The sequence below is a fragment of the Aspergillus novofumigatus genome (assembly GCF_002847465.1).
Source record: "Aspergillus novofumigatus IBT 16806 chromosome Unknown P174scaffold_2, whole genome shotgun sequence".
NCBI classification, from domain to species: domain Eukaryota; kingdom Fungi; phylum Ascomycota; class Eurotiomycetes; order Eurotiales; family Aspergillaceae; genus Aspergillus; species Aspergillus novofumigatus.
In genome coordinates this window covers 3,938,537-3,959,743 of record NW_020194275.1, presented here as the reverse complement: position 1 = coordinate 3,959,743, position 21,207 = coordinate 3,938,537, and the positions used below count along the sequence as shown (strand labels likewise).

General features: G+C 51.3%; 10 protein-coding genes across 10 annotated transcripts; 4 read left to right on the top strand and 6 right to left on the bottom strand.

Annotated features, from left to right (window-relative positions):
- Positions 1–2,053: 2,053 nt before the first annotated feature.
- Positions 2,054–3,767, top strand: P174DRAFT_439453 (FAD-dependent oxidoreductase). Its single transcript, XM_024826804.1, has 4 exons — positions 2,054–2,524; positions 2,600–3,198; positions 3,257–3,573; positions 3,609–3,767. Exons 1-4 carry the CDS (start codon positions 2,496–2,498, stop codon positions 3,684–3,686), a joined length of 1,023 nt encoding a protein of 340 aa, XP_024686288.1. The 5' UTR covers positions 2,054–2,495; the 3' UTR covers positions 3,687–3,767.
- P174DRAFT_385694 (translation machinery-associated protein TMA46) lies at positions 3,764–5,686 on the bottom strand. Its single transcript, XM_024823272.1, has 4 exons — positions 5,354–5,686; positions 5,272–5,289; positions 4,648–5,198; positions 3,764–4,590 (listed from the first exon to the last, which is right to left on the bottom strand). Exons 1-4 carry the CDS (start codon positions 5,408–5,410, stop codon positions 4,158–4,160), a joined length of 1,059 nt encoding a protein of 352 aa, XP_024686287.1. The 5' UTR covers positions 5,411–5,686; the 3' UTR covers positions 3,764–4,157.
- Positions 5,687–6,354: 668 nt separating this feature from the next.
- wos2 (Hsp90 cochaperone SBA1) lies at positions 6,355–7,266 on the bottom strand (the record flags this gene model as incomplete). Its single annotated transcript, XM_024824709.1, has 4 exons — positions 6,355–6,435; positions 6,498–6,677; positions 6,736–7,061; positions 7,245–7,266. The coding sequence occupies 4 exons, from the start codon at positions 7,264–7,266 to the stop codon at positions 6,355–6,357; spliced, it is 609 nt and encodes a 202-aa protein (XP_024686286.1).
- Positions 7,267–7,620: 354 nt separating this feature from the next.
- P174DRAFT_439451 (ESCRT-III subunit protein VPS24) lies at positions 7,621–8,925 on the top strand. Its single transcript, XM_024826803.1, has 2 exons — positions 7,621–8,004; positions 8,065–8,925. The coding sequence occupies exons 1-2, from the start codon at positions 7,957–7,959 to the stop codon at positions 8,701–8,703; spliced, it is 687 nt and encodes a 228-aa protein (XP_024686285.1). The 5' UTR covers positions 7,621–7,956; the 3' UTR covers positions 8,704–8,925.
- A 552-nt stretch (positions 8,926–9,477) lies between these two features.
- P174DRAFT_429109 (uncharacterized protein) lies at positions 9,478–11,489 on the top strand (the record flags this gene model as incomplete). Its single annotated transcript, XM_024825549.1, has 6 exons — positions 9,478–9,696; positions 9,754–9,783; positions 10,816–10,980; positions 11,034–11,104; positions 11,163–11,427; positions 11,487–11,489. 6 exons carry the CDS (start codon positions 9,478–9,480, stop codon positions 11,487–11,489), a joined length of 753 nt encoding a protein of 250 aa, XP_024686284.1.
- Positions 11,490–11,695: 206 nt separating this feature from the next.
- Positions 11,696–14,605, bottom strand: optD (small oligopeptide transporter, OPT family). Its single transcript, XM_024821045.1, has 3 exons — positions 14,140–14,605; positions 12,234–14,081; positions 11,696–12,178 (listed from the first exon to the last, which is right to left on the bottom strand). The coding sequence occupies exons 1-3, from the start codon at positions 14,306–14,308 to the stop codon at positions 11,883–11,885; spliced, it is 2,313 nt and encodes a 770-aa protein (XP_024686283.1). The 5' UTR covers positions 14,309–14,605; the 3' UTR covers positions 11,696–11,882.
- P174DRAFT_115599 (nucleotide triphosphate diphosphatase NUDT15) lies at positions 14,528–16,077 on the top strand. Its single transcript, XM_024821044.1, has 3 exons — positions 14,528–15,214; positions 15,358–15,455; positions 15,512–16,077. The coding sequence occupies exons 1-3, from the start codon at positions 15,009–15,011 to the stop codon at positions 15,970–15,972; spliced, it is 765 nt and encodes a 254-aa protein (XP_024686282.1). The 5' UTR covers positions 14,528–15,008; the 3' UTR covers positions 15,973–16,077.
- Positions 16,078–16,182: 105 nt separating this feature from the next.
- aglA (putative alpha-galactosidase) lies at positions 16,183–17,781 on the bottom strand (the record flags this gene model as incomplete). The annotated part of the gene is made up of 1 exon (XM_024829641.1): positions 16,183–17,781. One exon carries the CDS (start codon positions 17,779–17,781, stop codon positions 16,183–16,185), a length of 1,599 nt encoding a protein of 532 aa, XP_024686281.1.
- A 462-nt stretch (positions 17,782–18,243) lies between these two features.
- On the bottom strand, positions 18,244–19,209 carry P174DRAFT_458301 (uncharacterized protein; the record flags this gene model as incomplete). Its single annotated transcript, XM_024829640.1, has 2 exons — positions 18,244–18,809; positions 18,903–19,209. 2 exons carry the CDS (start codon positions 19,207–19,209, stop codon positions 18,244–18,246), a joined length of 873 nt encoding a protein of 290 aa, XP_024686280.1.
- A 130-nt stretch (positions 19,210–19,339) lies between these two features.
- Positions 19,340–20,696, bottom strand: P174DRAFT_439446 (putative transsulfuration enzyme family protein). The gene is made up of 3 exons (XM_024826802.1): positions 20,525–20,696; positions 19,594–20,478; positions 19,340–19,573 (listed from the first exon to the last, which is right to left on the bottom strand). Exons 1-3 carry the CDS (start codon positions 20,678–20,680, stop codon positions 19,451–19,453), a joined length of 1,164 nt encoding a protein of 387 aa, XP_024686279.1. The 5' UTR covers positions 20,681–20,696; the 3' UTR covers positions 19,340–19,450.
- Between the last annotated feature and the right edge of the window lie 511 nt (positions 20,697–21,207).

Below are 21,207 nucleotides of genomic sequence, written 5' to 3'. Positions count from 1 at the left end.
ACTCGTATTTGTACGGCGACTACCAGAGCCGAGCTCTCTTATCCGAGTTCGATGTTTCTATCGCAGGTTTTCCGGAAGTGTTGGCGCAAGTGGAGTGACAGAATGGGTATTGTTCGACAGTATAGACAATTCTCAACAGCATTCCCACAGCTTCGGTGTTGCTCGCAGAGAGATAATTTAGAACAGTTCGGTTATGACCAACCAGAGTACTATGCAGCTAATCACAGCTTTATCGCGGCTTTGATGACGAGATACACTCTGCTGAATTAGTACAAAGCTTCGGTCTCGGGACATGGACTCAGAGGAAGAAGCAGAAAGAGAACCGACAAGACGGTCCGGCCCACCGTGGGAGTAGGGTAAGAGGGAAACGGAAAAATGGAAAAAGCTATAACGAGGAAATAAGGTCAAGTATTTTCAAAAATAGGCGAGAATTGCGATTATGCAAGGCCAGCAACCGCAAGGTATCGCAGATGCAGGCAACTGACAAGGAATCGTATGCACTAGGCGGGCTACCACGTTATATGGAGGGGGGAAGTACATGAGAGAAGCACCGGGAGGGATTTGGAAGTCCAAGAAACCAAGAAATAGGGGTTTCAGAGGAGTCCACAACGGAGACTGTTCTGGTGATGGAGCAAGTGAGCGACGACTGAAAGGGTGTGATTCGACATTCCTTACGACTCGACCCTCATCGATAATCAGTTAGACCATGGGGAAAAGATACAAAACGTTTGGAAGGCGGCACTAAGTTACATTAGTCGATGATCGAACTCACCAGCCACCAAGCAATGGCAGCTTGCGCCAAGGGAGATTGATGGCGCTTGGTCTGTATCGTGGGGAGGAGACAGTGATTTCATGACTTCATTAGCGGACGAGCATAGATGAGGGAAAGTGAGTGTATCCAGTGACATGTTGATTGCACTTGATACCTCTCCAGCGCTAAAGCAGTACGCACACTAGCGAGATATCTGACAGCCATACAGCGGTACAGCCACAGCACACAGGACACGAGACTAGAGAGGGCGGACGGACAGACAGGCAGCCGAATGGTATTTGGAGAGGAGAGGAATCAGCGCTAACAGGATAGACTAAGGCAGTGGAAAGGAATTAAAAGTCGATCAAACTCATAGCGGACATGGTCGGACGGAAGAAATGTGCGAGATGTTGCAGCTCCTAGCGGTAGTGAGACCTTCGCATAGCACGATCATAGGATGCTTTGCAGCCGGGAAAGTTTGGAGCTAGCATGGAATTTAAATCAAAAATAGCCAATTTCTATAACTTACGGACAGAAGACATCCCATTGGCATGATGATCGTCTTTTATTATTGCCATTACCTCTCTCCAGGGGACGATAAGTATTGTTGTTAATTTCCAATGAGAGACAGGTCAAGAGCACGCCTACAGTAGAAGCAACCTAAGCCAGTGATCAAACAGTCCGGTGAAAGACTTTCACCATTTCAAGGCGGGGTTAGGACGAATTATGCGTATTGTCAGATGTTAACAGGAATTCTTCTTCTGGACGGGCCTAAGATGATGCTGCCAGGGACCCCCAGAACGAACGCTGATTGGCTGGGAGCAATGCAGAAGGCGTTTCTTCACACTGCAGGTCTCATCACCCGGATCAGCCAATCACAGCGCATATCGGCCCTGTCGTCTCCCTCCCGTGATCAACTGGGCGCGTATTGAACAGGTGCAAGGAAGATAACTGGATGCTTCGAATGGCCAAAGGATCGTCTCCCAGTTCTGTAGCTACCTCAGTGCTCAAAGGAGAAGATCTAGGGAAGTAACGAAGTCGGCATGATCGCGGGAACTGATTCCTTTGAGCAGTGTGCCGAAGTGTATATCTCTCTATGGTGCATCAATTAGAGAGGCAGCACAAGCTGCAACAGTATTTCCAAATAGTAGATACTAGGTAAACCTTGAACCTCAGAGCTCACCAGGTATACCCAAATTGGCCATTCCCTACGATGCAATGTGATGTGATGGTCAAGTGCTCTGTACTTCCTAGGTACTGCGGAGATGCCCGACGACCTCAGGACCAAATATGCAGCTTCAAAATCAATATCCAGCCAGGATGGTGTGATAAGACTCCCAGCCTCTGCTCGTATGTGATTGTGATCCGATCCATGGGGGCTTTCTAGTAATCACTAGAGCGATAAGATTTGGCGGGGTCAAAGAGACGGTTGAACTGTCATGTCAAAAGCTCCGACATTCAAAAGCAAGCATGGTCTAGCCACAACTGCTGCTCTATACATAGAATTGTAGACAGACTCTGACAGAAGGGGAGAATAATACAATAAAATTGAATAACCTCATACCGCGGAACCACGATCGGAGACTCAAACGTCACTTTCTGATAACGGCAATTGTTCGGGACCCCAACATGTGGGGATCCGCTTATCTATCTCCGTCTCACAATGCAAGATCACAGTCCAGAGGTCTCATGAAGACCAAGGAACGACCTTTGCGTTGGATCGAGTACACCTGTATCTCGCAAAATGAGCAAGGAAACCATAGTAGTCATTGGGTACGTCGGTTTCTCCTGAATCTAAACCAATCCACATCCACAATGACTTGAATATGTAACACTGACTCATACCAGCGCGGGCGTAATCGGCCTCACCACAGCCCTTCACATCCAACAACACCTGCACCCTTCTCAAAACATCCTCATCGTCGCCAGAGACTTCCCCAACACCACCTCACTCAATTACGCCTCCCCCTGGGCCGGCGCGCACTACCGCCCCGTCCCAGGATCCTCGCCGCAAGCCTCACACGAAAACAGCCAAGCACGGCGCACATATGAGTACTTCAAACAACTCGCAACGGAGGACCCGTCATCAGGCGTCCAACTGCTCGACGGCGAGGAACACCTCGAGTCCCCGCCGCCGGAGTACCTACACGAAGCCAACGTCCAGAGCGCGTACGCGCATCTGGACGGCTTCCGCCGCCTGACGGCCGATGAGACTCCCTCCGAGGTGAAATGGGGCGTGCGCTATCGCACCTACGTGGTCAACTCGCCAGTGTACTGCGCGTATCTACTTCGGAAGTTCATCCTCAACGGTGGACAGACGAGAGAGTATACGCTCGTCGATCCGATGGAGGCATTTGAGCTGCCGGGGACGGAAAACGGGACCGTCAGGACGGTCGTCAACTGCTCCGGGCTGGGATTCGGGGATCCTAAATCATTTATTATTCGAGGTATGAGCTGAGCCCTAACACTTCGAGCTTCCGATATAGCTGCTAATAAGGCTACCAGGGCAAACGTGTCTCGTCCGCAACCCCTGCTCTGTAACCATCACCCGCCAAAACTCAGACGGCACTTGGTCGTTCTGCATTCCCCGGCCTTTGAGCGGTGGGACGATCATCGGTGGTACCAAGCAACCGCACGACTGGAATCCGACGCCCTCGCTTGAGACGAGGAAGCAGCTTCTCTCCAATGCGGCGAAATGGTTCCCATTTACTACGGAGAGTGGGGGTCAGTTCGATGTCATCCGTGACATTGTCGGTCGGAGGCCGGCGAGGGAAGGTGGAATGAGGATTGAGGCGGAGAGAGTGGGTGGTGATCGCTCCATTGTGCATGCCTATGGAGCGGGGGACGGGGATTCGAGATATCTTGGGGAGTTGCGCAGGATGTTGTGCAGTTGATGTTTGAGAATGGGTTGGCGCGGCAGAAGGCGTCGTTGTAGATGTTTGGAATCAATACAGAAGAATCGTTCTACAATCGTAGCAAGTCGCTGGGACTCCATTACCTTGACTGATGGAACCCCGTTTTAGGTTGATGCAAAGCATTGAGATGTAGCGCTAAATCTAGTCAAAATCATTTTCTACGTACAAAAACGGCACACAGAATGCCAGCCTCTGTTTTCTGCATCCACGTCACACATGATTGCGTCGACCATGTGTCGCCTTCTGCCTCTGCCCTTCCATACACGCATTGGGACATCGGTCCCAAAATCCTGTGGCTGCACAAGAGCATATGTGGAAACGACAGAGGACAAAGCGTTAATGCCCACCCGGCAGATATCCCAGTCCTGGTTATCAACACGATCACCATCACGGGCCCGGACATCCGCCTGGAACGCCGGTTCCAGTGTGGGAGGTGCCATGCCCGAATTCGAAAGCCCAAGTTGTTAGAATCTTGGGTGAGTCGCATCAACTCAGCCTTCGCCCTCTTGGGCAACGGTCTCGTCGTTCGAAGATGGCGTGACGGAAATACCAGCCAGTCGGGCAAGACGTTCCTCTTCTTTCCTCTCCCGTAGCTTTTCGGTCTCCCTCCGCAGGGCTTCCAGGTTCCAGGTTTCGTCGTCTTCGTCCTCGTCCTCGCTCTCCTCCTCCGCACGCCAGTTGCCGCTCTCGAACAGAGCACGACCTGTGGCCTCCTTGGCCTTGCGGGCCTGTTCCTCTGCAGCCTTCTTATCCAGACGCTCCTTCTTCCACTTGGCGAAAGTCTCGGGTGTCACCGGTGTCAAGTTGCCGGTGAGCTTGTGACGTTCTGACTCAAGCCAGTCCTCCAGGGTTAGAGTGTTCAATGGGGACTTGTCCATCATAGCCTTCTCAGCAGCTCTCTGCTCCTTTGTCTTCAACACGAAGCTAGATAACCATGTTAGCCTTGGGTCACCATGCTCGAAATCCTGTACTGAAACATACCCAGGTGGCAAGCTGTGTTTGTACATGCACTTGTCGCCTCCATTAGGACAAACCCAGAACCAACCGTACTTCTGGTTCTCGACCGCCTCAATGAAGTACTTGCAAACCTTCTCGGTAGTCGTCCGAGGGTTGCCGTGCTTGCTGAGAACAACTTTGCGAAGTTTCTCTTCGTCCCACTGGTCCATCGTGTCGCCCTTCTTCGCCTCCTCCTCCTCGGTCTTCGCATCTCGCGAATCGGTGTAAAGATCCTTCTTGGCCGCTTTCCGCTCAACGTTCAGATCGTGACTGAACTTGCACTTCTTTCCCTTTTCACAGTTGCCCTGCTTGTAAAAGACACACAAGACGGTCTTCGGGTCGACACCGAATGGAACCTTCTGAACCTGCACGGGCTTGAACAATTCTAGGGCTTCCTTCTTTGCGGCCTCGGCGGCCTTCTTCTCGGCTTCACGACGGGCCTTTTCAGCTTCCTTCTTCTTGGCCTCGGCGGTCTTGTTGTGTGCTGCCTGGGCTTGGAGCTGTGCAATCTGCCTCTTTGCGGAACCACCTTTTTTCTGTGAGAATATTAGGTCAGCGCGGTTTTCAATAATAAGGGGATGATATCGTCAACGATAATCCGTAACATACGTTTTTCATACCAAAGGTCTGCCCAAGAAGAGAGTCAGTAAATCAAATCCAAAACCATTCATCATTCAGCGACAGCACGAACCTTGTCCTCGACCGAGGTCTTCTTCTTCTTCGCCGGCTCAGGCTTCTTGGGCGGCATTTTGGCTATGTACTTGCGATTTTCTAATCTGCAAAAAGTCTATGAAAAGCGAAACAAATTCACGCTGAATTTGGCGGTGGCGCCGGCCGCGTTCGCAGTCAATCAAGGCTGAACGACTAAATCGACCGAATATTTATAAGGACAGAGAAGAAGAGGGTCAATCCAAGTGTCTTGACAGATAGACAGAAGTGGGTTGACACCTCAAATGCAGGGTGTGCAACGATCGTGAGAGTTGGTGGACTTGGAAGATCTTGGGTTGCGAGTCCCTCCACATTTTCAAGAGATGTGGGTTTCCAGAGAAATGTGGCGGCACAACCTTCGAAAGGCTTCTCTCCGCCAATGAGTTTCGATGCCCAGAATGCGGTCGACCAAACATCGACTCGACCAACTCGGAACAATTTTTGTTTTTCGGTCGTGCCAGAGGCATTATCAAGCATAATATTCGTACTGGATAGTCCGGTACTCTCTATTCCCATCTTTCGGTGGTTTCTGGTAAGAACTTCCGTCGGCACCATGATCGAGATATTTACAACCTCAGCAAGTGGCCTGAAAATCGAGGTATCTCCGAGGCTCTAGGACGTCATGACTTGTCTGATGCACCACAAGGCCAGTGGTGTTACTTTTAACATACTACGACGAATTTACGCTCGAGCATAGCTATGGCAGAACTAGCCGCAACTTATCGGGCGGAGTAATCCAATAGCGCGAAGCGTATCTCATTATATCATTCAGACTTGCGGTATGTCCTGAGACATTATCGTCCACAGATTATGCATCTCAGGCCTCCCCAACAAGTCGCCAACGGTATACTCAAGACTCGTACAGCCTCATTTTAATAGTCGAAAGGTGAGTAAAGCCCATTCATGACAGAGCGATTTTGTTCATAATAGGTGTTTCAGCATTCAGCCTTCACAGATCATCATCAAGCTCCTTCCCATCATACTTTAAGAGACTTCCTGGATCTTAGAGGACTTGGCCTCTCCCTCGGCCTTGCTGTCACCCTCGAGCTCGGGCATTTCCTCGTCCTAATAAGATATTAGTAAATGCGATGCGTACGGTTGCCAAAGCTCGGATCAGATCGACTTACCGATTCTTCGCCCTCGGCACCTTCGAGGCCCTCAGCACCCTCCGCACCTCCGCCAAGGTTGGCACCGAGCTTAGAGAAATCAATGTTTCCAAGACCGCCCTGGTCAAGTCCCTCAAATCCACCAAAGTTGTTTGCGTAGTCATCGTCGCCGGCCTCGTCTTGCTCATCCTCGTCGACCCACTAGCAATTGTTAGTAGGTGCCTTCGTCCGCCAATATTCACGGGCGTTAACGTCATACCTTGTCGAAATCAGTCTTCAAGAAGTGGAGCTTCTGTGTGTCCTTCACCAGACGGGGCCAGTACTCCTCCTTAAGCTCCTTCTTCCGCAATACCAGCTCGACCTCGCGGTCAGTGTGGTTGACCTTGCTGTTTTCGGGGTCGATCTCGGCGTATAGGTCGAGAGAGACGTGGTATTTTACGCCCTTGTTGGTTTCTCCGGTGAATGAGACATTGGTAGCGGTGATCTTGAGATCCGCGGCCGACTTCGCGACATCGGGAGTCTTGATGTTGACGTAGAGGTAGTTGCGCTCAGGGTCTGAGCTGGATGAGCGCTGGGCCCATGTAACTGCACAGGAATTCGTCAGCAATGCTTACCATCTCGAGGAGGAAGTGCTAGGTTGAGCTTCCTTAGAGTGCGGCAGGTACATATGCACTGAGGCTCAAGTGTCTGCGCTGCAATTGAGACGCAAAGACCAGCAACACAAGCCGAGGCGGGGAAGGTGGACGGGATGACCACAAGCTAACGTACCTTCAGGAGTGAGTTGAGACATATTGATCCGCGTTAGGTAGGATACTAGGAAGAACAGACGGCGAGGAAGATGACAAGAACAGATGTGTAGATCTAGAGCAGAGAGCAAGGTGAAGATAGAGCAGACAATAATAGGTAGGAAGACTTGGGGCTAGAAAGGCTGGTGAAGGAGTCCAGCTGAGGTTAGCGTAGCTTGTCCCTCCAGAAGCGGTGCTAGAAAGTACTGGAACTGTCTTATGGTAGCCGCCTGTTGTTTGCTCTGTTTGCGGTCTTTGGTGTGCCTGAGGCTTGATTTGAGTGTCTTGGTTTGCTGACTAATCACGTGCGAAGTTGGCGCCGGATTCAGTCTGTTGACGAGAGTGACACCGATCTTGCTCAAGGGTACTCCGATACACAATCCTCAACAAGTCACAACTCCTATTAGTTCAGTTACCATATCATTCTTGGCGTCGTGATATTGGTGACCTGTTATCTTATCATCTGCATTCACCTTGCGCATTACGTTCGAACGGCCTGCCGGGTCGATACCCCACTTACAGTGACGATCAAGTTCCGGAACATAGCTTGATGCCTTTTGCGATAACGTAGCCTTGGGCGCTCACGAAGTCGCGAACTCTTGCTTATATTCTATAAACTCACATATATTCGGTCCTCAAGGACGGAATATCTCAGGGAGATAATCCAGGATAACATCACAGAGAGCCTCTTCATCATGGAGACTCTTAAGGCAGTATTCTTCGGGCCAGATCCTCAAGCGCAAGTACGATTATTGACGGCTACTTGCTACCAAGGTGTGCTAATGTAACTTTCCGATCTGCAGATGAGGAAATGCAACCAACTCATACGTGCCAACACCCGTCAATTAGACCGCGACATTGCCCAGTTGAGGAATCTGGAAAGCAAGACACGCCAATACATCGTGAATGCGTCACGCAGGGCTCAGCGAAATCCTTCACAAGCAAAGCAGGCGACTGCTGAAACAAAGACCTTTGCCCGGGAACTTGTTCGGATCCGCAAACAGTCCGCTCGGCTGACTACGAGCCGAGCCCAGCTTCAAAGTGTCCAGATGCAAGTGAACGAGGCGTTTTCGATGCGTAAGATCCAAGGCAGTCTGAAAAAGTCGACTGGGATTATGAAGGACGTCAATACATTGGTCCGGCTGCCTGAATTGACAGGAACCATGCGGCAACTGGCGACGGAACTGGTGCGTGCTGGCATCATTGAAGAGATGGTGGACGATGCGATACCCAACAATGAGCTCTATGAAGAAGAAGAAGATGAAGCCGAGGCGGAGGTCGACAAGGTCCTACAGGAGATCTTGCAGGGCAAGCTTTCCCAGGCCGGAGACGTCAAAGCCGAAGAACCGGCAGAAGGAGAGCCGGCTATTGAGGACCAGATGGAAGATCAAGAAGCGGCCCTGGAACAGATGAGAGGTCGATTGGAAGCTCTGAAAAGCTGATTATGTAGGGATTGATCACTTCAGGCTGGTGCTCCAGGGAGTGTCTTGATTCAAACTCAAGGAGTACTCTTTCATTGATGTAGTTGTGCGTTATGTACAGGGCTAGAGCGAGCGTTCGGCGTTTGTCATTAGGGACTTTTTTCTTATTGCAATGTATCAAGGCTGGGCCTAGGGGCAGCAACTGACTCGGATACACAATTCTATTTTGTTCGTGAGGATGATTCTATCTATCGTGGTAGTTTAACTCCGCATCACTGATGAGGAGTCCCATAATGGTTCTCCCAACGGTTTTGGAGACATCATGTTCTTTTAGCCAATATAACGCTGCATTAGCATAGACGTCGAGGAAGTCTTCTCGAGATTTAGTGAATGGCAAATGGCGATGACTGTTTCAGTTGGAACGGCTAAATCCTGATGTCTAAGGCACCAACATCCCGCTTCCGTATGCGGCCTAGCTCCAAACCCGACACAGCCTCCTTCCCTACCGCCCCTTGCGTAACTTCCTGTCGCCCATCAATCTCAACCGTCCATCGTCTTGCATCACCTCCTCCATCAAACGTGTCTTGCTTCTTAATCACGTACATCAATAATTGTATCAGCAATTAATACTCGAAGCTCAATAGCGACAATTCACAGCTTTTGAGCCTATTCTCCTGCCCTTTTTTTAAAGCCTCGAACCACCTAGGTGGTGCTTCATCTGTCACGGTCGCAACTCCGTGAATCTCCTGAACCTCTCACTCTCCAATTCGGGTCTCTCATTCGAGCTCAACAACAATGTCTGCCAAGCTGGACAAGTCTCTCGACGAGATCCTCGTCAACCGTCGTCAAAATGCTCGTCGCCGCACTCGTCGTCCAGCCGCTTCAAAGCCTGGCAGTGCTGCCGTTCCAGTTGGAGGAGTGAAGAAGAATGCAAAGGCCGCCAAACCTGTTGCAAAGGGCGCTCAGGGTGGACACCCGGTCGCAACAGAGAGCAAGATCATGGTCAGCGGCTTGGTAAGTCTCCACTCACGCTCCGAGCTTGTAATGTGCAGATATGCTAACTCCTTCAAGCCCTCTGATGTGAATGAGGCCAATATCAAGGTATGTTGATCGAGAGGCCTTCGCCTTGGGTTTCTATCGCCATGTCTGTTTTTCGAGACCTTCGAGGCGTCAACGGCTTCCATCCGCGTTCGGACCCGTCGCCACGTCGCTTCGTCAACCTCGTGGTGATTGCTGGGTCCGCTGCACAGGCACCAACTCCTTCCCGTCTTCTATCTACGAGCCTTTTATAAACTGCTGCTACGTGACGGTCGAGGTTGAGTTTTGCCGGAGTCTTGCGAAAAGCGTGTTAGTTTGAGTGGCGAATTTGCATTATCAGCAATACGCTTCCATCACTACGCTGCAGACTGTGCTCGGAGCTTTGAAATACCTTCCCTGGCGAAACTTTTCGGTTTCGCCGCCCGTTTGATTTCGCACTGCATGGAGGGGGCATCAGCGAGCGCATCAGCAAACAGCAGTAGCAGGCAAGGCTTTGCAATGAAATCAGAACCCTAGACGGGTACCGCGATTTATTTGTGAAGTGCGTCAGTTTATTAGGGCAGGAGGCGCACTCGCAGTGAATCTTGAGGATCTAGCAGCCTTGCCGAGATTGTTCTTATGATCTCTATTTCACTTGTGGGCAAACTGGGGGTTGTGTCAGAATTTCTCTGTTCCTTGTTGGGGTTTCAGCCAAGGAACTGTCACTTCGTTGATGGCAGGTCGCCTTTGGGTGTGGACGTTTGATATCTGCATCGCGGCAGGGCACTGAGATGTATTCGTCCACTCTTGCTCTGAATGGCTGCTGAGGTCGGTTCATGCCATGGAGGGATCAAACGCCCGGCCATTATCTGAAGGGGGTTGTGCCGCGAAGGTCGATATGGATTCCAAAATGGTCTTGGCGCTTCATGATCGTAGAGGTGGAAATTCGGGTTCCCGGTGGAACATGACGCTAACGCTGTGTGCTCGCTGATGCTCCGTGCTACCTGTTTGGGGACCGTTGTGCGCAATTGTCGATGTTTCGTTTCATGCCGCCGTCGTTACCAGGTTTCGCGACTTGATCTTGACTGCAGTACTGATCATCTTTCCGTCCATTAGGAATACTTCTCAAAATCCGCAGGTCCCGTCAAGCGAGTGATGCTTACTTACAACCAGAACGGCACCAGCCGTGGTATTGCTTCGATTGTCTTCAGCAAACCCGACACAGCCGCCAAGGCTGCCAAGGAGTTGAATGGCCTTCTTGTTGATGGAAGACCCATGAAGGTGAGAGGCGCATTGTCCTCGTTTTCATTCCGACCGTCTCTAACTTTCCATAGATTGAAGTAGTGGTTGACGCTTCCCACGCTCCCAGCGTGCCAGCTCCCAAGCCTCTTACAGAGCGTGTCGCGTAAGTTGTCTACTCTTTCGTTTTTCTGATGATCTTCTATTAATTTGGAACAGTCAAGTCAAATCCCAGCCCAAGCCTGCCACGGCCGCCAAGGCCGCCAACACCACTCGGGCCGTGGCGCCCGCCGTGGCCGCCGTGGTGGTGCTCGTAGCTCGAACCGTCCTAAGCCGAAGAGCGTCGAAGAGCTCGATGCCGAGATGGTTGACTACTTTGCCAGCAACGAGAATCCTGGCCCCGCAGATGCCAATGCCCCTGCCGCTACAAACGGCGCTGTTCAGCAGCCTGCTGCCGGTGGTGAGGATCTTGGAATGGCCGAGATTTCTGTAAGCTTCCCTGGTTTCTTTATGCGCTGTGGACGTACAGACACTGACCCCTCGTGCAGTAAATGTTTCATGATGTATCATTTTTTTCGAGGAGTGGCAGGTCACTCTCCTATTGACTGAACCGACCAACTTTGGCAAAGTCTTCTCGGAAACCCGGTCTGCTCGCTGCTTTCTTTACCAAGCTACTGGTTCCGGATTCTTGCTTTCGATTGTCCCTTAACGCGATTTTTCTCCCGGCATTGTTTTATTCCTCTTTACTTGATATGGCAGTTTTAGTTCGGTTTTTAATGGGAAACTTCCGAGGTAGTCTGGATGTATTCAATAATTTCTCAACAAGCTTCGTCCGACGATTGCAATAGAAATAACGTAGCCGAGTAGGCAAGTGCTTGTCTTCATGCGTATATGAACAATATATGCCGATTTTGTCGCCGCTGTAGAGCGATACTGGCGTGACGTCAAGTCCAAGTTCCGTTCGGTGAACCAAAGTAACCGACATCCGGCATTGGTTTCCAGGCGACTCCCTGTCCATCCGCCGTGTTGAGGTATACTGTGTTCCCCCACCAGTCCGGAAACACGGCACCAGGATACGAGATGCAGAAAAATATAACGATGCCGCTAAGGGCAAGGCCTGTGTCGAGAGCAGCCGCAAGGACGTAGTTGTATTTCGTCCACCAAGCAAAGAAGCGGCGCTTGATGACATGGTTGAAGGCGAAGTTGACGAGAGCCCAGCTGGAATAGTTGATACCGGTTGCTTAAGAACGCATCAGTAGCTGGTTGCACTGCAGCATTGAGGTCTAGCCACTTACCCGGCGGAACGTTCCATGTGCCCACGAAGATGAGAGGCCAATTCATGGACTTGAAGATGCTGCGATTGGTGTACCTGTACAGGAAGAATGTGACTACTGGAGCGAGGGCACCGATCCAGAAGAAGTGCAGGAGAGACGAGTAGATCTTGCCGGCGGAGTAGAGGCGCCTCGGGCCGACGAGACCCCAGATCACGGAGGATGAGTACAAGGTTCGGCCATTGGGGCAGGAGAAGCCGTCTGGTTGGTCCTCGGTGCAGATGCCGTCAATGTTGCCGAGCATCCAGAGGGTGACGCCGGCCTGGGTCAGGGCTCCGAGAATAGTGGCGGTCCCCTGCGCGACAAAGAGCAGTCGTGGAGGGATCTTCAGGTAGTGGCCCAGCTTCATGTCCATGGCGAAGTAGACGCCCTGGCCGACCACGTCCGTGCTGAGAATCTTAAAGAGCATATTGGCCAGGGGCTTGCCTTCAAACATGTAGCCGCCGATGAACTCGCTGAGGACATTGAGCTGGTTTGCGTCGACGTTGGTGATGCCCTGGACGATTCCGCAGGGCACCATGTAGAGGGCTGGGATGATGAGAGCCAGGAACACGCCGTAGACGGGGAGTTTGGTTTCGTATACCTCGACCAGCACAATGGTTATAGCGGTCACCGCCACGATGACTGCAGCATACCAGTACCAAGGAGTTTTCCTATAGGATCTCATGAGCCTAGCATGGATGTCTAGCTTGTTTTTGCCCTTCATTGCAGCCCAGATGTCGCTCTTATGCCAGACTGCAATGTGAGTAAGAACGGATGTGATCGACGCGAAAGCGAGTCCGTAGACGAACGCGAATGTGGCGCCTAGATAGGGAGGCGAGTACTGCTGGTAAGCATCGATATCCAAGGTATGTTGGGAGCTAACCACACGAGCTGTGTCGTAGACGGCCCCTGTGCGATCGTAGACGTCTGCCGTCATCATTGGAAGGTAAGCAGTATACCAGGTGTTTGTGTAGTAGAGAGCAGGAACGACGCCCCAGAAGAAGATTGCGAAGCCCGCGAAAACGTTGACGGCTGCCCAGGATGGAGATAGAAGGGGATTCGTATTGTACGCTACCTGGCTCCAATCGAAGGTGATGGGACTCAAGCCCAGTCCCGTCTGCATGCCGAAAAGCTGATTGACAACAACATTTTTGGGCGCGATCCAACAGATCCAGGTAAAATAGGAAAGGGCGGTGAAAATAAGCCCGGGAAAGAAGTACCACAGGAAACCGGCAGCAGTGACATACAGAAAGAAGCGCAAGCGAGAGATCTTCCATCCATTCGCAACGGAGTTGGCGCGAGAATGAAGGGTTTCCAGCATTGCGCAGTTCGATAGTACCCCTGGCCATATAATGCTCGCGGGCTCCACGAGCCATGGCGCAGCTAAACCAGCGATCCCGAAGCCTAACAGCTGCGCGCAGATTACAACGAGCACCGAGAAGCCCGCTTTGAGACCAAAGTTGTAGAAGTTAGAGCTTGAGGCTTGAATGATGTTGGTCGAGTCGGCACTGCCGTATCCGAAAGAGACATTACTCATGATCACAATGATGGCATGTTCCTTGATATTGAAACTGTGATCTGGATTTATGCCGAAAGAGCCGAACCATCCGCAGTTTATCGTCGTTACGGGTAGTATTTTGGCGAGAAAGACGCCACATGGATAGGCAAGCAGCTCCGCAACAAGCGAGACGATGTGTACAGATGGGTAACGGAGGGAGAAGAATTGATTGATCCCAGAACCCAGAATGGTGAAGACGACGCCGAGAATCCACATCCGGAGAGTACTGACAGGCATGTGTGGATCGTCAGTTTCAGGAACAACTGCTCGGACTATACAGCTTCCGAATGAGTAAAGAATCTACTATTCATAGCGCAAACGACAACGGACCTTCAGGAAAAGGGGAGTGTTCCGACTCGTAGTCATACTCCTGGTCCTCCTTCAAGGTGGAGTCGAGATCAACCTCAAGTTCATCCAGGCGGCCGATTTCTACCTCCGGATGGTCTCCGGCGTGGGATGTCTTGACAATATGACCCTGAGCTTGCTCCTTAGAAGCCATGTTGAGTGTGACGCCTTCAAGCAGAGCCCAAAATCTTCGTCAGAATTCGCCAATGGAGGATGATGCAACAATAAAAGCATAGTAATTCTGTTCCATGAATCTCCTCTCTTTTAAGCCTTGTCCACAAAGCTTGACTGCCCGTCTGATTCTAGCCAGACTCAACCGCAATGCGGGGTCACGAAGATAAGCCATGTTGCATCTGGAGTGGCACGGCCCATGGCGCGGCAGCACACAATGAGTACATGCAAATCGAAGTCACATGGCGCTTCATTTCCCGAGTGATACCATCGTCATAGATATGTGAAGAGAACATGGCCCGCATCTCCCTCTACTTCTTGCGCTTGTCATTGAGGACACCAGCTGCGAGACAGGAAATATGATGGTGAAGCTTCCGATATGGAAGATGTCTCCAATCTCCACATGTCCAGACGTGGTGATGCAAGGTCCGACTCCGAAATTACTCGTTATCAGGGCGCTTTGATAAGGAATGTAGTGCCTTGCTCGATAGGGAAGGGAGCGGGGTGCGGGAGATGGCCGACAGCAGGCCGGGCAAGCGATAACGGATTCTCAGCTTGTGATTGGTATAGCAGTTTGTCAAGCCAGACCCATGTCAGATGGCCGTGATGGCAATGCATAAGATGAAGGCTTGAGATGAAGGACGAGGAGCTGAGGAGATGATGAAGAATGGAGGTTCTTTGTTATGGAGACAAGTTGGAGATGTTTGATTTGTATGCACTGCCTTCCAAAACGGGAAAGTGTCTTCACAAAGGTCACCAACAGCAACACACGCATATCAACTTCACCATTGTCCAAAATTGAGCTCATTGAGCAATATAAAAGAGATTGGATTCGGTCACCAATACCTATATCTGAATTTAAGTTCTCTCAACCACGGCTGAGAATTAGGTGAGCCTTACCTCCCAGCGTTTACGCGCATGACTCACCCGAAGGCTGTGTAAGGCTGTGTAGGGCTGTGTTACAGACAGTTCTTATAAACGGCACACCTGCGCTCAAAACATCGTTAAGTCCATTACACTAATTTGCTGCAGACTGCTCATAATGAATCCAAGAGTAGGAGTTGGAGTCGTGGTCCTGAACAATGAAGGGAAGATCGTTCTGGGCAAGAGGAAGGGAAGCCATGGTGCCGGTATTTCTGTCTTCCACTATTCTCTGTATCTTGAGCGGGTTCTGACAGTGGGCTAGGTACCTGGGCATTCCCCGGAGGCCATCTAGAATTCGGCGAATCTTTCGAAGCCTGCGCAGTACGGGAAGTTCTCGAAGAGACAGGCCTCTCGATTCATGACGTACGTTTCCTAACTGCTACGAACGATGTCATGAAGGCCGAAGGAAAGCACTATATTACTGTCTATGTCGGTGCTACGGTCAAGGAAGACAACGCACAGCCCCAGGTGAGTTGGACCATCCGGTCTTGTCCACGATGTCTCCTTACTAATTCGTGGTTTCAGATATTGGAGCCCGAGAAGTGTGACGAATGGCGGTGGATAAGTTGGGACGATCTTCGATCATGGTTCAACAAGCAGGTGCAGACTGAAGGAATGGAGACCAGCGATGCTCAACCCAGACTATTCATTCCTCTGTTCAATCTCTTCCGACAACGGCCGACCTTTGACCCGAAAAAGAGTTATGATTCTGCACAAGCATAGTACTTCTCGTTTCTGGTTTTCCGTCAGTTATTGTTGATCTATGGTTCTTCGACGACAACTTATCGGAGGCTTGTCATCCTTTCAAAATATAAGATGAATACAGACGGTACAGTTGTGACAGGGGATACCCATCAAGGGATCCAATCTTGAAAGATTCCATACAAATAGGAAGTCGCGAACACGGGCGGATACTATCCTATTGAGATCTGTCTAACTGGACTTGATGTCTACACCACTCGGCAGACCGAATACCTGGCTATCTCGTTCAAACCCGCATTCAGATATCTCTCTGCCCTCCGTCAAGCACATCTTGGTGTGTTCATTCTTGAGATTGCCGGTTATGTCATAAGTCCACTTCTGGTCTTGGTGTCCAGTGCACAACTGGACAGATAATTGACTCCCTGCAGTCAAGCAATGCGACGTTGTCGACAGCGGATGTAGACTTCCCAACTCACTGACCTGCCAAATCTGCGTCTCCGACCCTTTGCAAGCCTCGAAGCCGACCCTCTCGCCGTCGACATCGGTGAGACAGTTCCCCGATGCCGTATTGAACACAATCCCCGTAGGAATGACAATGGAGCATTCCTCTGGCAAAGCAATCAGGTACACCTGCGTAGCATGCGAGTTCAGCCTGATCACTATCTCCTCCTCCAGCACCTGCACCTCCCCGTCCCACAGGCTCTTAGCCACATGCTCACAGCCCCTCTGCAGCCCCATCCACTCAACCGGCACTCTAACCACCGCCTCTCCATCCCCCCGATTCAACACCGTAAGCAATCTATCACCGCCCTCCAAACTCCTCGTCAACACATCAACCTCCTCCCCCCGACTTGCCAACGTCGCCTGCAACGCCAACGGATCCTGATCAACCCTGATCAACTCCTCGTTCCTCAAAATCGCCAACTCCTCCCCCGACAGCCCCGGAATATGCGCACTAACAATCAGCGGCGCCGAAAACGACGCCCACAGCGCAAACTGCGAGCGCTTCTCCTCAAGCGTCAAACCAGGGTGATCCGGAATCAAAAAGTCCGGATCATTAAAGTACCCAGGCCGCTGGTACCGCGCCAGCAGCGTGTTATAGTGATAGTTCACCATGATACTGTCCCAGGCGCTGCCTTCCCCGACATAAACGAGGATATCAGTCGAGTGGCGCGCCAGTTCCCCGAACCCAGGAACCCAGTCCATGACCTCGTACCAGGAGGTCAAACTGGTGGGGTCGGCAAAGTACGCCGGGGCGCTTTCGGAGAAGATGAGCGGGGGGTGCATCTCCTTTAGGACGGCGTGCCAGTGTGCGTAGCGGGCTTTGTATTCTTGCTCTAGGGTGCGGGAGTGCCGAGGGAAAACGTTGCACCCGTCTAGCTTTAGGTAGTCGATTCCCCAGGCTGCGAAGGTGTGGGCGTCGAGGGCCTCGTACCCGAAGGAACCCGGGTACCCGCCGCAGGTGAGGTTTCCTGCGTCCTGGTAGATGCCTAGGTGGAAGCCTTGGGTGTTGAGGTGGTGGGCGAGCCAGGGGATGCCGTGGGGAAATTTAGTCGTGTTCCATTCGAGGGAGGAGTCCGGGGCGCGGTCGTAGGCCATCCAGCAGTCGTCTAGGTTTAGGCGGTTGTAGCCTGCTTCTAGAAGGCCGGTTGAGACCATTGCGGAGGCGGTTTCGAGGAAGAGCGTCTCGTTGAGGTCGCACATGAAGCGGGCCCAGTTGTTGAAGCCCATTGGGGGTGTAGGGAGGAGATTGGGGGAGGAGGCTGACCCCAGGGAGAGGGGGATCATTATCGGTACTACGGTAGATAGGAGGGATTTGGTTGTGAACATTGTGATATGTTACTTGAACATTGAAGAGTCAATTATCTGCGAGTAGGAAGCGGATTATATACCGCATGAGGATTCCCCGCATCTATCTGCAGGGAGGAGGCCTAGCATGATATGCAGGTATGGTGATACTACCGTGTCATTGCAGAGAGGGGGAGAGACGGTCGATCATCATTTGATAAAATGAGTCTCCGGTTTAGTCAACTTCTACCGGTTACTGTTATGCAGTGCCTGTGCCAGTCAGTTTGATCTTGGCTATTGTGTAAGCACTAGAAGCTCACTTGGCATAACGATGCCTACTTAGGCGACTACTGATCTATTTCTGCTGGCCACCAGATATCAAACTTTGTACAAACATGTACTGATGTCTTTTATCTCTGTACTCAATCACAGCCCAGTCTATCAACTGGCGTCCACCCCCGGTAAAGCCACCAAAAAAGTACACAATTTCCCTCCTCAAGGCTCCTAGGGAACCCTTCTTGATGATTGACAGCGTCTAACTCCATCAGCTATTGCAAATGACCCAAATCCGTAAAACTCACCTAGAATTCTCCTTGGAATAGGCAGTCCCAACGAATCCATCCGCTCGTCCAACTGCTCCATAGCCATTGCGCCAACCTTCCGAAACTGCTCTGGAAGGCGCAACACCCACGAAACCCACAACCACAGGACAATATCTCTCGGCCGTACAAGATCGGAGCACGTCGGTTTCAAAAAGGCATACCATGACAGCGCCATGAACTGAATGGCATCTATACACTGATAATAGTCGGCGATGACGGTGATCTTCGCCAAGAGCTCTAGCCCTACTTTCCAGGGCAAATCGCGGTGTTGTCCGTGTATAACATTCAGGAAAATAAACAGCGCCTGATCGTCCCAGTCGTAGACGGTGAATGTGACAGAGCCATGTGTGCCTAGGGTGTGGGCCTCCTTCCACCCTTTTGTCAGTGCTGCGCGGAAGAATGGAGACGCGAGTATCAGGTGTCGTGAGGAGACTTGGTAGCTGTATTCGTCGTTGAATGCGGGTTTCCCTGACCACTTAGCATGCACTCGTGTCCAGGGAAGTATGACATACGTGCGTATTCCGTCAGAATACATTCGCTTTCGCTCATTTCTCCGCGGACGATGACGTTGTCGTCGAGTTGGCACTCTCGTCAGACTGGTTTCCGCGAGTAGGGAAACATGAGTCTCCGATGCTGCGGATTTTGACGGTTCATCCTGGTGGTTCTGATCAACGATGGTGAGGTCAAGGAGCGAGTTGACTGCTTGTTCGTTGTTCAACGGATTCCACTGTCTTGATCCGAACCACGAGGGTAATTCGCCGTTCTCTCCATAGTCCCATTCTTCAGATACAGCAAACGGAGCATTTGGGTTCAGGAGTTTTATGGTCACGTCCCCGTTGGGGTCGATGATGTGCGTGGGGTACTTCATTTGAGATGCAGAGGTTACTGTTTGTAGGATTGGGACACAGGAGGACAGCTAATATTATAGATGAGGCTAAAGCTCTCTAACAAAGGAGTACCCTTTTGTAAATCTTTGTTTCAAAGGATGAATGAAGTTCTTTGTAACAATGCAGATTCTCAAGTGAAACTGACTCAGTGGGTGAATGGAGTCTATGAATACTGAATAAGAGAGAACCCATTAACAACAAATTCACGAAATCCACACACCGCTAAACCTCAACAAGAGCCTTGAAAGCAGACAACAAATCCATCTTCAGATCCTGCCAATCCTCCAACCCAACACTGATCCTCAGCAACTTCCGATCCACTCTGGAATCCGACAACGCCCGCCACTCAATCAACGACTCAACACCCCCAGACTTGTGGCATGCTGGAAGAAGGCGAGCTTGCTGGGCAGTGTCTTTGCAAGCTTCTCATCCCTCATGACAATCGCAAACACAGGCCCAAACCCATTCGGCATCTGCTTCTTCAACCACTCCTCATCCTGCAAACTGGCATGATATATCTTCACCAGCACCTTTTGCACAGTCTCCTCCTCACTCCCCGGCACCGGCGACGCAGCCGTCAACGCGCCATTCAGCCAAGAAATCAACTTGGCTGAGTTCTGACTCGCTCTCTGCACCCTAACCTCCAGCGTACGCAGACTACGCACTCCGAGCCAACTCTCCAAGTTTCCCATGACATGGCCAAGCGCCACCCGATCCTCCAGCAGCTGACGATGCCACTCTGCACGCTTGATACCCAGCACACCGCAGAGCATATCGCTATGGCCGCCGAAATACTTGGAGCCGGAGTGCAGCACGATATCCGCACCCCAGAGAAAAGGATCCTGCAGACCTGGCGGAGCAAAGGTGCTGTCGACGATGAGGTAGGCTCCGCGCGAGTGAGCCTTTTGCGCGTACGCTTCGATGCTAAATGCGGTGCCGAGTGGGTTGACCGGTGTCTCGAGGAGGATCACATCCCCTTCTTGCAGGTCTTCCGCGGCACAGTCCAGCGGGAGCTTCTTGAGTCCTGTGAGACGGGTGAGCACGCCGATGACTTCGTGGCTGCCGTGGTAGCCTTCGCCGACGGAGATGCGCCGCGGGTTCAGCAGGACTAGGGCTGCGTGTAGTGCAGCTAATCCCGTGGCGTAGCTGACGGCGTGGCTACCAAGTAAGGTGGAGAGAATTGCCTCAAAGCGGGTTGCGTTTGGTGCGAACTCCCGGGAGTAGACGTAGTTCTTGCCGTCGAATTCGGCCTGGAATTGTTAGTTGAATCCTGTAGTGGGTTTTTGAGGGGCTTACGATGGGATCCTCAGACGGAATCAATTGGTCGGGGTCATTGGAGTATCGAAATGTGGTCGATAGATGGATTGGAGGTGCGACGTCTGTCACCAAGTTGAGTCGATCGTCGGCATGGAGTGCCTTTGTGGCAGGGTGGCTGTCTTGTGAAAGAGGCATTTTGCTGGTGTGAGTATGGTAAGAAGATTAAGATGCTCATAAAGGATGTGGTTTACTCATATTTATAAGATGTATGGTACAGAGCACATTTGATAGTACGTAGTGGCAATTCAGCAAGCTCCACTCCCCAGAATTTCCTAGAATGGAAGTGGCTGACGATTTTCAATGATTGATTGAAACGACTGTGAGCCTATTGGCCGTAGGAAATGCCCCCACTCCTGTCAACTTCTGGAAACGGAATAGACCGGAGATCCATCTCTGCTATTGGCCACCTGCTTTTTTGAGATGAATCTGGTTGGACCAATCATGGTGCAGACATTCCCCCTCTAAATCGGCCGTTTGTAATGTCTTCTGCTGTGACAGTTACGACTCCTAGCAGTTCCGAGGGCGTACGCCCTGTGCCGACACAATCTGACTCGGCGTCATGAGCCAATCGAATACCATCGATATCCCGCGCATTGCTCTACTCATCGATCAGACAATCGAGGATATATAACCCCGTCTCCTGCAACGAACTGACAATAGCC

Bases quoted from the DNA above. Each gene is read 5' to 3' on its own strand.
- P174DRAFT_385694 (XM_024823272.1), bottom strand. From the start codon at position 5,410: ATGCCGCCCAAGAAGCCTGAGCCGGCGAAGAAGAAGAAGACCTCGGTC. The intron at 4,591-4,647 runs GTATGTTTCAGT...ATGGTTATCTAG, and splicing joins AAACACAGCTTGCCACCTGG to CTTCGTGTTGAAGACAAAGG.
- P174DRAFT_439451 (XM_024826803.1), top strand. From the start codon at position 7,957: ATGGAGACTCTTAAGGCAGTATTCTTCGGGCCAGATCCTCAAGCGCAA. The intron at 8,005-8,064 runs GTACGATTATTG...TCCGATCTGCAG, and splicing joins GGCCAGATCCTCAAGCGCAA to ATGAGGAAATGCAACCAACT.
- P174DRAFT_115599 (XM_024821044.1), top strand. From the start codon at position 15,009: ATGGAGACAAGTTGGAGATGTTTGATTTGTATGCACTGCCTTCCAAAA. The intron at 15,215-15,357 runs GTGAGCCTTACC...AATTTGCTGCAG, and splicing joins CAACCACGGCTGAGAATTAG to ACTGCTCATAATGAATCCAA. The intron at 15,456-15,511 runs GTATTTCTGTCT...ACAGTGGGCTAG, and splicing joins GAAGGGAAGCCATGGTGCCG to GTACCTGGGCATTCCCCGGA.
- optD (XM_024821045.1), bottom strand. From the start codon at position 14,308: ATGGCTTCTAAGGAGCAAGCTCAGGGTCATATTGTCAAGACATCCCAC. The intron at 14,082-14,139 runs GTCCGTTGTCGT...GAAGCTGTATAG, and splicing joins ACACTCCCCTTTTCCTGAAG to TCCGAGCAGTTGTTCCTGAA. The intron at 12,179-12,233 runs GTAAGTGGCTAG...TGCGTTCTTAAG, and splicing joins CACATGGAACGTTCCGCCGG to CAACCGGTATCAACTATTCC.
- P174DRAFT_439453 (XM_024826804.1), top strand. From the start codon at position 2,496: ATGAGCAAGGAAACCATAGTAGTCATTGG. The intron at 2,525-2,599 runs GTACGTCGGTTT...GACTCATACCAG, and splicing joins GAAACCATAGTAGTCATTGG to CGCGGGCGTAATCGGCCTCA. The intron at 3,199-3,256 runs GTATGAGCTGAG...TAAGGCTACCAG, and splicing joins TAAATCATTTATTATTCGAG to GGCAAACGTGTCTCGTCCGC.
- P174DRAFT_439446 (XM_024826802.1), bottom strand. From the start codon at position 20,680: ATGCCTCTTTCACAAGACAGCCACCCTGCCACAAAGGCACTCCATGCC. The intron at 20,479-20,524 runs GTAAGCCCCTCA...TAACAATTCCAG, and splicing joins TTCCGTCTGAGGATCCCATC to GCCGAATTCGACGGCAAGAA.